Raw genomic sequence first — 13,736 nt, 5'->3', positions numbered from 1 at the left:
ATATTCAAGAACACCATGGTTGCTTGCTATAGAAACAGAAACATTTTGTTGATCAAGATAAGGACGAAATTCTCATAAGTATCCAAAGTGATTTTGCAACGTTTCAATAGTGAATATTAATAGTTTAATCTCGTTCCAGCAGAAGCAGCGTTACAAATCTGAAATAACCGTGAACGATCGAGATCTTTAAATGGAAAAGATTCCGTCCCCCGGAAAATGGAGGACGAAGGGTGGAAGAAAGCAGGGAAAGGTTGGAAGGAAACGCGTCAACTTGGAAACGCGAGTCCCGCGATTCAGCTGCGGGGGGATAATCATGATAATGGGTTTGCCTACCACCGAATCTACCCTCTTCGACCTCGTACAGCGCCGTTGGACCCCGAGGAGGGAGCCCTGAAGAGTACTGTGCTGGGTCAATGCCGTGCAAACACGCGCGACGCTTCTACGCCTCCTCGGGAACACGATCGACAGGATCGTAGGATCTCGTCGTGATCCTTTGACAGATTACTCGGCACAGGAATACAACCAAACGATGGGTTGGTAATGGTTTCGAACGACAAATTGATTTCGTTCTCAAAAACTACATGAATATTTTACAGGAAGCGTACGCGTGCCAAAGGGAAACGTTGATCATTTGGAAGTCCTAGATTCGTATTTGAAGTTCGTGGCCACCCAAACTGGAAGAAGAAGCGTCCTCGTCTAGTATAAATAAAACGGAACTTCGCAATGGCGGAAAAGTGGGGAGCAGTGGTTCTTGTTGCATCCATCTTGGGGAGCTAAATGACCGTAGTATCGGATAGCGGTTAACGCATAGAAAAGGAAGTATAAATACGACAAGAATCGTTGAGATTGTTCCCTTTTCTCGTAATTGAGGTGCAGGAAGCGTCGAGAGTAACTCGTAGTCGCTAGAAAAGCTTCGAGGTCGAGTCTGCCAACCGCGGTATTTTCATCGTCAGGCCGCGGATCGCGTCATCATCCATCATCGGCCTCAACGAGCCGAAAGAAATCGCTGCTCGACGCCGTTCCTCGAGAGGTCTCGTTACCCGAAACGGGGTCGATTCTGCGTGACGTTCGCCCCGGAAACGGTCGATGCGGCACTTTGGCCCCTGTCGATCGGCCGAATACGAAACGATAGGCAGAAAATTCATTTTTTTTTTTTTTTTTTTTTTTCGTCGGCATCTCTCGATCCTTTACAAGCCCATCGAGAGTGCGCTCGCGTCGAACTCGAGGCTCGAGTGTCTTGAAGAGCGCCGATCGGTGTAACTTCTCCGTTCGTTACGAGTCGTTCGACTCGTTAATTCAGTATCGATTCTCGATCGCGTCCCAAAGAATCCGCCTCGAGGACCGTCGAATCCGCAACAGCCTTTTCCCGCGATGAAAATATCCTCCTGTCTCCGCGTTTAATGGAACCCTCGAATGGTAACCTCGGATTAGTCGGCAGTTTCGACCAGGAATTTAGTATTTTACGCGCCCAACTGACGCCGCGTTCCTCGATTCCCTCGTTTAAGCTTCTCGGGGACTGACTAATGCATCAATTTCGCTTACGACAAATTGGCATTCTCGATTTTCGTCTTATTTTGGCCTCTCTTCTCGCTTCCTCCATCTAGCAGATAGAATCGTCCTTTTTTCGCTCGCCACGCTCAGGTTTCCCGCGTTCCTCGCGGAGTATCGTCTCGGCGTAGCGTCTGCGAGGGCACGTATGTAAGATCCGTGCAGAGTTCTCGCATAATGATTCGTTAGTCTCCCCGGGTGCCAGCCATCGCGATCTACCTACAGAGCACGACTTCTCGTACGTAGACTTCGAGTGGCCGTAAGTGGATGGTACCGCAGGGTGGCAGTGTGCCCGCGCGTACACACAAACGCGTACACACACACGCGCGAGAACACACACACGTAGACACGCGTGCACGTCATACCGGGAGCTCGTTTGGTCTCTATTTGTCCCCAGAAGTTCAAGAGTCTGCGACACACGCGCGCGTGTATGTCTCTTCGTCTGTCTGTGTCTCTGTGTGTGTATGCGCGTGTGTACACGTATATACAGAACGATCAGCACCCGGCCCCCTAGGTACGCGCGTCTCCCTTTCTCTCGTTGTAGCCTCTCTTTCGGCGTCCCGCTTCTCCGTGGCTCTGGCCTTCGGTGGCCAGCATTCACGGCTCGAGCGAGATCCCGAGTGCCATCGAGTCTGAAACTCGTTATCGAAACTTATGTGCCGCCTCCGCACAACTCGCCCTCCGCGGCGAGCCACGCGAAAATCCGCGGCTGATTGCAATCAGCCCTCTTTGCGGACTTCCGCGCCCGACTTTGCCCGCTACGCGGTCGTCCGGGGGAGCCACGACGACTTCCGGTTTAGGGAGCCGCGAGACCAAGCTCTATCCCCTCTACCCGCCCCCTTTCGAATCGACCACGTTTTAACACGGATTCACCTCCTTTCGAACTACCCACTCGTCCCACTGGGGCAGAACCCAAGGAAACGCGTTTCGATGATCCACCATGATCGCCATGTAAAATCAGAAGGATAGAAATGAATTTTATCGAGACTAATTAACAACCCTTTATATATTATTCTATGTTTAATGGAAGTTCCTACTTACTTCTCCCCTCTTGTATTATTAAGGGTCTGCAACGTTTTAAAAGGAAAACCCCGAGTTGCAAATGTCTTTTGCTATTTAAGAGATGAGAAAAAGAGGACAATTTGAATAAATCCTTCGTATCGTGTCAACAAGTATTCATTAAATTCGTTCGAACAGGATCGTGAATGGACCAGCAGTGGATATGCACGACGAACGGATTGAACGGAGAGACGCGTCGCAGACGAAACGGCAGACTGAACGAGGGGACGAGCGACCAGGATGCAACCAATGAGCTGAGCAACAATTATTTATTGTTGCCAGACTGCCGCATCGAGCCGGGCAGACCTGTCTACCCAATGAAGATTGCTCGTTAAAGTCTGATTCTGGCCCGACTATTTTAAATGGCCACCGCCGAAACGATTCCGCTCGAATCCACCCACGCGCATCCCCAGGAGACACCGAAAACAATAGAGAAAACCTATGTAAAAGTCCACGTCTTATCGAGAATGCACAATGGGTAATCTAACGTCCACGAAATGGAAATCGTTATATTCTTCGCCTAACTTTTATAAGTGCGAATACATGCTGTCGAAACGGATCCAGTGGCATGCCAGGTATAAGATATACGAAATTTCTTAATCTCGGTTGTAGAAAAATGGGAATAGACGATGTTGAGCGTCTCCGAGCTACCCACGAGTATTCTAGCTTTCACGAAACTTACGTCAGCCATAGTTAATCCGTGTCGATCGAACGGAGAGAAAAATTTCGGGTTCTTAAGACAATATTTGTGCGTCGTTCCGCTGGACTGTCCAACCAAAGATCCCGAGGCCTACCTGGTCGAATTCCGTTCTCTCTCGCGTCTCGAACAAACACAGTCTCTCAAGGGCTATTCCCAACATCGTCCTCGACGATTTGCTTAACACTTTCGGTACTAGATTTTACCTGGATAGCCATCTAATCGCTACCAAAATTGCTCAACATCCGTTACCCGTTGGGAAGGAGTATAGTACTCGCTCTCAAGTTACTAGTTTTAAGTAAAGCTCGAAATCGCCTTTGCTCGATGGACCGACGTTCGCGTGACAGGTAATTCGAAAAAATGTCCGCCAGTTTCGATGGAATTTCGTCGACGATAATCGAATGTCTCTGCTCGACAGCAGCCGCCTCGACGTTTCCGACTAACAACTCCGAAGCAACCAACGCCCCTGAGGTCGATCGATCCGATTGGCCGAGAGACGCAGATACACCCACGCGTACACCCACCACCTGCTCCCTGCAATTAATCTCCTCTCAGCAATTAATCCTCGTCATGCAGCCAGCGTACGTGTGCGTGTACGCGTGTGCGAGTGTTCGTCCACCATCTCGAGCATCGCGTTCTACAACCGGAGGAAACAGGTGGGTCGATCCGGGACCGATCGAGGCGAAATCGACGCGGATTACGACGTCGCTACGTTGTAATTAGTCCCGACGGACCGTCGATACCGATTACAGGAGGGAAATAGAAATCCAACGAACACGAAACTCCAAAACCTTTAATCGTTAACGTTAGAAATATCGTCGACCACTGTACGTGGAATATTGACTAACGGAACACGGTTTATAGGTATCTGTGGATGTCAGTTAGGTCTATTTCTGATCCCATCCCTGCGAAAACGTTGCCTCCGAAGCTTCAGGGGGTCGATCTTCGTTCTGGAGCGACTACCCTACGCGCGTGACCAGCTAGGGTCAAAGGCAAATTAGTCTAACTGGTAATGGCGGCCATCTTTGAGGCCTCTAAACTCACACTGCATTACATCAGGTTTCTATTTTAATATAGGTCTCGTTCCTACGTCGTTCTCAAGATGAACCTGAAATACTGCCTCTGATAACCATCTTATCCGACCCAACAGCAGATAACAGTAAGTCATCTCATTTGTATGTCAGTATAATTCTCTTCTAAATATTCAAAAAGACTTTGAACATGTGTGTTCCATCAGGCTTCCAATCTGCAAGTCGATCCCGTCGTTTGTCAAGCAGAGGGCTCAAAGGTACCCTGTAGTTCTTACATAGTAACGCCAACATTGTGATCTTGTTCCATTGGAAAGTCTCACACTCTTGAAACAAGACCCAACCGTGCAAGGCGACCAAGCGACAGAGGATGATAATAAAAAAAGTTTTACACGTACCTGAGTGGGGGTGAGATTGATCAGAGAGGCTAGGTGTTCCCGTTCAGGCGCGCTCAGGTATTTCTGCTGCTTGAACCGCCTCTCAAGCTCGTGAACCTGGTGCTGAGTGAACAGAACGCGACGCTTTCGTCTCTGGGGTAGGTGGGGAAATTGCATCGCGCTGACGCCCATGCCAACGCCGACACCGACGCCGACGCCCATTCCCATGCCCGACGATTTCGTCACGTCACCCATTGACTGGCCCACCGAGCAGCCGGCCATGTTGGACCCGGCGCCCGCCGCCGCGGCGCCCATCAGCCGCGAGACTGCAAAACATATTGGAGAAACCGGGGATAGTAATTTCATTTTTGTCTTAGTCTTACGGTGCCGTTTGGCCATTTTGCGGCAGCATTTCCCTTAACATTAACGTTACTTCTAACAACACCTTTTCTCGATTCAACTGTCCAAGATCTTGAGGACAAAGATGTCCCAAATATGCGAAATTAGTTTTTTAAATTGTGTTGATAGACGTTGTGGTAAGGTTGAATCTCCATCCTGATATCACCCAAAGGAATTTAAATGCTACATGTAACAGCGGTTTCTAGTGGACCACCCCGTAAGGCTTAGTATTTAGCATAACCGAGGCATTGTTGCAACAATAACGAACCGTACACTCGTACTGGACGAACGTCCGCATTCTCCGAGCGACGTGCACGCGCATTACGTGGTTTAAAATAATTCTTCATACCGTAGAATCAGAAGGAGGAGAGCGCATGGAACGGAGAAAAGTGGAATGGTGACGCGATCTCGAGGTAGCACAGCACGGACCGTGCAAGGAACAGAGACACCGTACGGTCGAGCCTCTGAATTCGAGCTACTGAAACCCAACGAGCAGTCCATCCCTTGTCAGTTGGCGAGGGGCTGTCAAGAACGGCCACGTCGGTCCTGGACAAAAGGAGCGATTTAGCCGCGCGAAGCGCAACGTCATCGAGCACGGGAGGTCCGAACGATGAAGTCCCGAATTATTATTATGTCTGTGAGAACCGTACTCCTCCTCCGGCCTGTCAGGCCAGTCCCGTGGCGAGAAAGACATACCACTCGAGACACCGGGAGCAAACACTGCCGAATTTGTTTACGCACGCCCAGACCGCGAGCATCTCCTGGAAAATTGATAAGAATTTCTTCCCTGGACCGATCGAGGATCGGACAGTACGTAGGGTACGTAGAGTCTCGAGTATGTAGAGACTCTGAAGTCTAGGATACGCTTAGATCCTGTGTTCGAGCGTCGGAAACGCGAGGCAAATGACCCAGTTTGAAAGATTGTGGATGTAGAAGACTAGGAGCTCATCGTCACCTGATAGTGTAAGGTAGTTGGGTGTTTTTGAGAAGAAGGTCTCAATTTTTAGCAAGCAAATCTTCATCTATCCTAAAAGCATCAACGTTAAACGCCTGTCTCCAGAAGAGGAAGGTTTGGATGATACTCCATTAGACACAGAACAATCGATTAGCTTTAAAATCGCAAATCTTCGTCCACAGGAGAGACATTGAAAGGAAACAGGACGCACGAACGTGGAAGCACAATGCAGATGAATATTTTTCGGGGAACCCAACAGCGTCTCGATCGATCCACGCACAGCACTCGTCGAGAAGGGTGACACAGATCCAACAAGCAACTTCCTAGTGGACGATGAGTCGTCTCTTCAAGGACAATGAAACCTGACCGAATCAACCGACGACTTAACTCGCGCGTTGGGATCTCATTAAGCAAATTGACGTGTTCGAGCATCTATCTTTTGGCCACCGGCGACGAAAAGAATCCTTCTCCAGATAATTATACAGGGTGTTAAGAAGAAGGATTTGGGCCCCGCAGGGCGGACACTATGGTCGAAGTCTCGTTTATCGTTTCTGTACATCACTTTCGATAGAATGTTCCACAAACTTTCATTCACACTTGATAATATTTGCATCATAATGTTTTAGAAAAGTAACCAAATGCAACACCGAAATTCCTGATTATGGTTACAGCTTCGTAAGCACACGCAAATTGCTGTAATAACATTTAGAACCGCCATTGACAAGTGGGCATAGAAGAATAATAAAGAATAAGCAGGCCTGCGAAAATCCAACGTGAAACAAGAATTCCTCGCGAGAAATCCTCGGAGCCAGGCGGAAATTGAATTCGAGTAACGTCGAGCCGGCGCGACGAGGGTCGTCCAGCCTTATTTGTTTAACTAAAATCTCTCGTAGCGTTCGGTAGCCACGCGTTTTGGAGCCAGGAAGATCGATACGTCTCCGTCGGTGACCGGAGTGGCGCGTGCGACGGACAGAAATCCAAGGAAACGTACGTCTGTTGACACAAGGACGAAGGATTCGCGCTTTTGTTGGCCAGCAATCGTTTCCAGGAGCCCTAGTGCGTCTACGTGGATCCTCCTTAAACGGTATCGACGGCTCCTGAGGACATTTTTCTGCGAACTCCAGCTCCGCTGAGATGCTATGGCGGCAGTTTCGGAAAACCTTAATGAAGTCATTCGTATCACGTATCATAGGACCATTGAACCTGATGTACTTCTTCAAGGTATTATAAAAATGATTGTAGCGCTTGTTAGAGGCCCATGGTTATGACTCAGGCGTTTTTGTGAGACTTGAGATCTAGCCTAGCTCAGAGTTCGTCACTAAGACTTAGTTTGTTCCTCCAAGGGGTTATCTTGATAGAAAACGACCCACAAATAGCAATGAATGGAGATAATACTAGACGTACGGCTGTTATAAAATGCTTATTCATGAAGATAGAAGTAAATAGACTCCGATTTCATGACTTGAGAATGCCCAACGTGTGACGCCATGCATAGAAAACAAGCGTCGATGGACTTTGCCTACTCCTTCTATATTAACGGCTGAAGAATTCCATAATAAGGCCTTAGGTGTACGTCGTATTCAAACGTCCAAGCATTTTCCGAATGGAGGAATTCATGAGACCATGTTACGAGGCAACGACACGAAAAGACAGCCTGTTGTGGACTTTGAAACACGACCCTGACATTTCATCGATACTTAAATGGACCTAAACGCTGGACAGCCGCGACTCCGTGGGACGCGAGGCCGATAAAAGCGGGACAGACGTGCCTCCTAGGAAGCGAAGGGGATGATCGCGTGCAACGAGTATCGAATTCGAAGTCGACAGAGTTTCTTGTCACGCATTTCGTCGCCCTCTACCCTCCACAATTAACGAAAGCGACTACAGACATTGTACACCGCCTTCCCGTTACATCAGTTTGATTTTGCCGGCCGCTATTCTGGTTCCCCGTCGGTCCACTCTGATCGTCTCCATAGACACCGTTAGAGCGGACCGCGGTGAAGAAGGGTTTAAGAGGTTGCATCAACTTGAAGAATCTTTTACAGGACAACTAGTCCTACCATGTACGATGCATTTGTTAAGATTTACAGAAGAATATTTGTTGCAGGGTCTACGTACAACCGAGAAAATGGCATACGTGTGTGTTCAGGATTATTAGGCAGAGCCGAGCACTGTTATTTTACGGACCTAACAAATTACATAATTGGATGCTTGGTGATGTCGGTTCACATTGTCAACAGTTGACTGCGTTATCAACTAGTCTAAGAACGTGAACTCTGAAATACCGATACTGTATGGGGCCCGTGAAGGTGGCGCAACAACGCCTTAAGGAGGAAAAGCAATATACTCACTGGCAAACCTTGGGTCGTTGGTAGCCGGCGGAGCGGGTGCGTACCAGGGATGATGAGACCTCATTGGGTCGGTGGCGGTGGCACCTCCGGCGACCCCGGGGCCCGCGTGATGATACGGGGACAACTCGGCCGCGCAATACTGATACTGTGAGGTGAGCTGCATGGTGGCGTAAGGATTGCCCATGGCGGTCATGCCGGGACCGGCAGCACTGCTGCCTCCACCGGCGGCGTCGTTCGCACCGGAAACCGGTCCGGGAGTGCCGCCACCGGGCGTCGAGCCTCCGTGAAGCGGTGGACTGCCGCTGCTCGCGCTCGAGCTACCGGTATTGCCGCCCACTCGGGCGCCGCACGCGTTGCCGTAAGGCGAGACTTGAGGATGCGTGACCACGCCGACGCCGATCGCCAACTCCAGTTTCCTGTACGACTCGTCGATGGGGGACAGGATGTCGGTGACACTGAACGGAGTCGTATGAGCGCCACCAGCGGTTTGTACGTGGGACGAATGCTGTTTGGGGGACAGGCTCATCGCCAGGTCAATCCCGTTTAGATCTGGTAGCAAGCTAGCCTGCTCCAGCTGTGTTTGTTGTTGTTGTTGTTGCTGTTGTTGCTGCTGCTGTTGTTGCTGCTGTTGCTGCTGTTGCTGTTGCTGCTGATGCTGATGGTAGCTGGTGGCATTACCGTTCCCTTGGTTTCCGGCGTTGTTTCCGCCGCCTCCGCCGCCGCCGCTGCCACCGCTCATCTCGGCGAGGCCAGCGCCGTCGAAGTACTTGAAGCTCGCGCTTCGCGGAATCCTGAGGCCGGCGCTAACCGCGAGAAAACGACATGACGAACCTGCCACCGCCGCCAACCGCGCTGACCTCGACGTTGTCTCGGGTATCTCGGCGAGCCGGCAGCCCGTTTGTTCGCCGACGCTCGGTACCTGGTTCAGATAGTACTCGAAAGTCTCGCGTTCGAGGAACCGGTCAATGATTGTAACGTATGCTTGGACCGGGGTGAGGGAGCGAAACGTCGAGCAACACTTTGCACAATTCCGATAGACTTCACTGGTCGCACTTTAAAGGGCACACTGATAGATAATCCTCGAACGCACGATCACTGGTTCTTTGCCGTGGTTGTCGCGCGTCACTGGGATCAACCGATCCGGTACAGTTCGAAAAACGCGTCCATCGTCTCGTTAGGCGCGAACTCCACCGTTCCGGGACGCGTCCAGCGACGACACTGGGTCGTCCGCCGCATTCTATTCTCTGTTCGAACGCACCGGATCGGAACGCGGTCCAAGATGCACAGGACGCGCGCGATGGTCGATGGTCAAGGACAACGAACGATCGCAAGAACGGAGGAGCACAGAGTTCACGGTGCGTCCGCCGCGTCGTGGCAGCGAGGAGTCTCCTTTTCGAAGGGTTTCGCGCGCGCACCGCGAACTGGACGAGCAGTCGACCGACCCTCGGAGGACGAAGGTGGTCCCGACTAGCAGGTAGTCACCGACACGGTACGATGGCACGTCACGTCACGACACCGAAACGACACGACACGACAGCGAAGAACGCTGGCACACACGTGGTCGAGGATAGTGGCCGGCCAGAGCCGGCCGGCGGCCGACTGAAATCACCCGGGGGGTCTTGGAGTCCTTGGACTCTACCGATAGAGAGACGATGGTAGATGTACCACTCTACGGTTCGCCTCCACCTTCGTCGAGGATACACTCTCTCTCCGTAGGAGAGGAGAGCGCGTCTATGGATGGCTGGCTGACTGGCTCGCTGGCTGGATAGATGGATGGATGGATGGATGGATGGATGAATGAATGGAGAGGACTGTCGGGTACTCCTGGAGAGGTCCTCACGGCCGCTTAGACCCACTCGACCAGCGGCTCGGCCGGTCGCGCTCGCTCGCTCGCTCGTCCGGGCTCGGGCCCCACAGCCTCTCGCGGAGAACCCGTACGACGACACGATGAGTGGAGTGCCCACTACGGAGAAGTGCCTGCTACCAAGAGTCGTGATGAGATGTCCCCTTTTGCGTGTGAGAGAAGGGCTCCCACTCGGCCGACTAGAGGGGGTCGCGGGGCTACCTAACCGACCTCCACCCAGACCCCCGGTCCACCAAACCGTCCTCCCATTGGCCAAACACCGCCAATCCCCGTCCTCGGTCGCTTTCATTCGCTAGCCCTCCGGCAGACTACGCGTCCCGTCGGGGCTGCGCCGCGCTGATCGACGCGACGCCGTTGGCAGGCTTTCCCGCAGACCTCCTGGAACGCATCCGCCTATCGCGCGGCGATCCCCGGCTCCCTGCGGAGGACCACCTTGTCCGCCTCGTCTACTCCGCGTTTCATGGCCACCCGAACTCGGAACGGCCCACCTTCCTCGCCTTCCACCCCTTCCTAGAACCGCCGTTCCATCTGTCTCTCTCAGCGTCTAGCTTTGTCCTTGGGAACGCTTCTCCGTCGGCACACGCGCCTTGATCCACGCCTGGTTTCCCTCGCGTCAGCCGCCTGCCGACCTTACCGACCATCTTCTTATACGACTCCGACCGCTACCACCGATGTCGCGGTGTGACGCAGTGTGTCGTTTACGGACTCCCTCCCCCGCGAAAATACGTCCGGACGGGCTATGGGAGTTTCGCGCTCGCGCCAACTTTCCATGGCTTGTAGGATCGTGGATCGCAAAGGTTGATGTACGTCTTCTTTTCTTTTTTACTTACCGTACCCATAGAGGATATCAGGGATCGCTATGGCGTGCTTCGAGTATACCCCCCGGCATTTTGCCATCAGTTCCGGGGCCGTGTTCGCGACGGCTGCAAGCCCACAGCTCCAAGGTAGATGTACGTCTCAGAATAAAACCATTGAGCATTAAATTTATCAATGTTACAACCGAGAATTAGTATACCGAGAGAAACATTGTTAAAACATTGTAAAAAAAACATTGAAAGTGAAGCATACAATTTTCTCGTTCGAGACTTTAGTTTCGAGACAATTGAGTTTGAAAATTCATCGGATGTCTGTCCACCACCCACTCTTTTTACGTAGGCTAAAGTCCAAATCGTATAATAATTATATTCTATTGCGCGCATACATAATGAATTTCCAAAATCGATTTTCTATTTTCAATTTGTTTTTTTCATCATCATTTATGTTTGCATAACACGTGAATCTAACTCATGCGACTCTTCGTGACATCTATCGAGCATTCTTTTAACGATCGAATACTTCCTCAGTGTTTTCTTTCGACAATGTATCGTCCTATTAAAATGACCAATCAGATATTCCGTGTTAGTGGATTAATAACAAATTGTGCGAAAAATATCAACATTAAAAACAATGGTACTTCGAGCCATGCATTTATACAATTACGCTCATTATTATTTCATATTTTATTTACGTAACCTCAAAGCTTTGTATCTTGAATTTGATTCAAATTCGTTCGATTTAAAATGATTCAAAGTTTGATGTTTCTATTGCTTCGAGTAAAATATATCTGGTCTAACATATAATGTTTTCAGCTGCTGCTGTTAATTTGTTGAAACCGCACGTTCCACTGATGCATAATGCGAGGGATGCAAACTTCTTTACAAAAAGTAAGTTGATTTCGTTTCTCTTGAACATTATATTATCTGTTATGGTTAAATCTGTACTGATACAAAAACTTTTATATTGTTAAGGACCAGCCAACCTACTATGGAAGTCTGTCATCAGTGTTAGTAACGCTGGTAAAAGGCGAGGGAGAGCCAAGAGTGCACCAAAAATTAGAGATCTAAATAAAGGTCAAAAGATAGGCTTTGGGAAAGCACAATTGATGTTTCCAGGATTAAATTCGCTGATTAGGCTGGACACATTGATTCCACAAAAGCCAATTCCTCTTAATCCAAGCGGAGAAGCGGAAGTATTGACCACTGAAAACGAATATTCCACCCGTAAAAGACAAAAGATTTCATCTTTAGACCGTGGTTGGAGTGGAAGTAAATTGGGTGGACGAAAACTTGGACCACCTGATCCTATCGATGGAGGTTTGCATTACATTTAATATATGATTATTCCTAAAAGTGTTCGGACATTCATGTCGATGATTTATGTTCCTCCAGTGATTTACCTCGAATTTCAGAGACTTTTGATGGTTTTCAAACTTGGATATTACATATTGTTCGTACTTCTAAAATGACAAGTATTTTCGGCCGTTCGAAGCGATGTATTGCCTTTGTTGTGACCGGAAATGGTAAAGGTTTGGCTGGATTTTCATCGACAACGGCGTCTGAGCCTAAAACAGCTCTTTCATCAGCTAGAAACAAGGCTGGACAGAGATTAATGTATATTGAAAGATACAATGACCACACTGGTAAACAATTTTTTTTTTATTCTCAAAATAAGTCGTTATTTTAATCTCGGAGATTAAATCTCTTTATTTCAGTACTTCATAACTTTTTCACGCAATTTGGTCGTACGAAAATATTTGTTAGACAAATGCCTCAAGGATATGGACTCGTATGTCATCGCATTATTAAGACATGTTGCGAGGCAATTGGCATAAAAGATCTGTATGCTAAAGTTGAGGGATCGAAAAATGCTCAGAATATAATAAAAGCATTCTTCATTGGTTTAATAAGACAGGTATATTCTTCTTTAATGATCGTGTATTGTTAGTGCAATTTTTAACTATTTTCTTATGATCTTAGAAAACGTATCAGCAAATGGCAGATGAAAAAAAGTTACATTTAATTGAAATGAAGAAGGAGCACAATTATTTTCCCACGGTGCTTGCTTCGCCGGAAACGGTAAGGAAATCGAACGAGATTAAACATGACGAAATTTTAGATTTCGATCAATATATAATGGACGGAAGGGTCGTCTTAAGGAAGAAAAAACTTCAACCTTTTTACACAAAGCTACCTTCGTATACAGCTTATTTGCGTAAGGCAGAACGTCGAAGGGATCATGACAATGTTAGACTTAAATTAAAAGCCGAATATGGAGAAATTCGTAGTTTTCTTACTGAAAAATATCCGGAAGCGAAACATTGCCGAAGAATTAAAAAAGAAGAAGATGATTATGCCTAAATTCTACCATTCTGTGGTTGAACAGTACTGAATTTGTTCTTTTAAATATACATTTCACAAATGACAAATTAGAACAAGTGCTAGAAGTCCAAATTATTTGTTTGTATAATTACCTATTGTTAATGAAATGGAAATAATGTTTAAAGTCAAAGAGAGTTGTTATTTATTTTTACATATGCTTTATTACAAAATCAATTACGAAATTTATATAAATTATTTTAATCAGGTACAAATAATAAATATTATCGAAGGATACACACAATACTAAACATGATAAAATGT

The 13,736-nt window shown here is 48.4% G+C and overlaps 2 protein-coding genes across 2 annotated transcripts in view; one reads left to right on the top strand and one right to left on the bottom strand.

The window, feature by feature from the left end:
• LOC143350008 (homeobox protein Nkx-2.4) overlaps nt 1–10,314 on the bottom strand; it is a 32,192-nt gene extending 21,878 nt beyond the window's left edge. Inside the window, exons 1-2 of the mRNA XM_076781744.1 lie at nt 8,415–10,314; nt 4,731–5,035 (exon numbers count right to left, since the gene is read on the bottom strand). Of these exons, the coding sequence (XP_076637859.1) occupies nt 4,731–5,035; nt 8,415–9,153 (1,044 nt within the window). The 5' untranslated portion in view covers nt 9,154–10,314. The remainder of the gene's footprint in view (nt 1–4,730; nt 5,036–8,414) is intronic.
• Nucleotides 10,315–11,612: 1,298 nt separating this feature from the next.
• Nucleotides 11,613–13,690, top strand: Mrps5 (mitochondrial ribosomal protein S5). Its single transcript, XM_076781549.1, has 6 exons — nt 11,613–11,727; nt 11,907–11,981; nt 12,066–12,410; nt 12,506–12,736; nt 12,809–13,008; nt 13,074–13,690. The coding sequence occupies exons 1-6, from the start codon at nt 11,637–11,639 to the stop codon at nt 13,452–13,454; spliced, it is 1,323 nt and encodes a 440-aa protein (XP_076637664.1). The 5' UTR covers nt 11,613–11,636; the 3' UTR covers nt 13,455–13,690.
• The last annotated feature ends 46 nt before the right edge of the window (nt 13,691–13,736 follow it).

This window comes from Colletes latitarsis, chromosome 14 (genome assembly GCF_051014445.1).
Source record: "Colletes latitarsis isolate SP2378_abdomen chromosome 14, iyColLati1, whole genome shotgun sequence".
Taxonomy (NCBI): domain Eukaryota; kingdom Metazoa; phylum Arthropoda; class Insecta; order Hymenoptera; family Colletidae; genus Colletes; species Colletes latitarsis.
Note: the sequence above shows the minus strand (reverse complement) of the source record. Positions and strands in the feature narration are given on the sequence as shown.

What these genes read in the sequence shown, in the direction of transcription:
- Mrps5 (XM_076781549.1), top strand. Translation starts at nt 11,637, where the DNA reads ATGTATCGTCCTATTAAAATGACCAATCAGATATTCCGTGTTAGTGGA. An exon ending in ACCTGATCCTATCGATGGAG is followed by an intron (nt 12,411 to 12,505) that starts GTTTGCATTACA and finishes CTCGAATTTCAG; the next exon opens with AGACTTTTGATGGTTTTCAA. An exon ending in TCATTGGTTTAATAAGACAG is followed by an intron (nt 13,009 to 13,073) that starts GTATATTCTTCT and finishes TTATGATCTTAG; the next exon opens with AAAACGTATCAGCAAATGGC.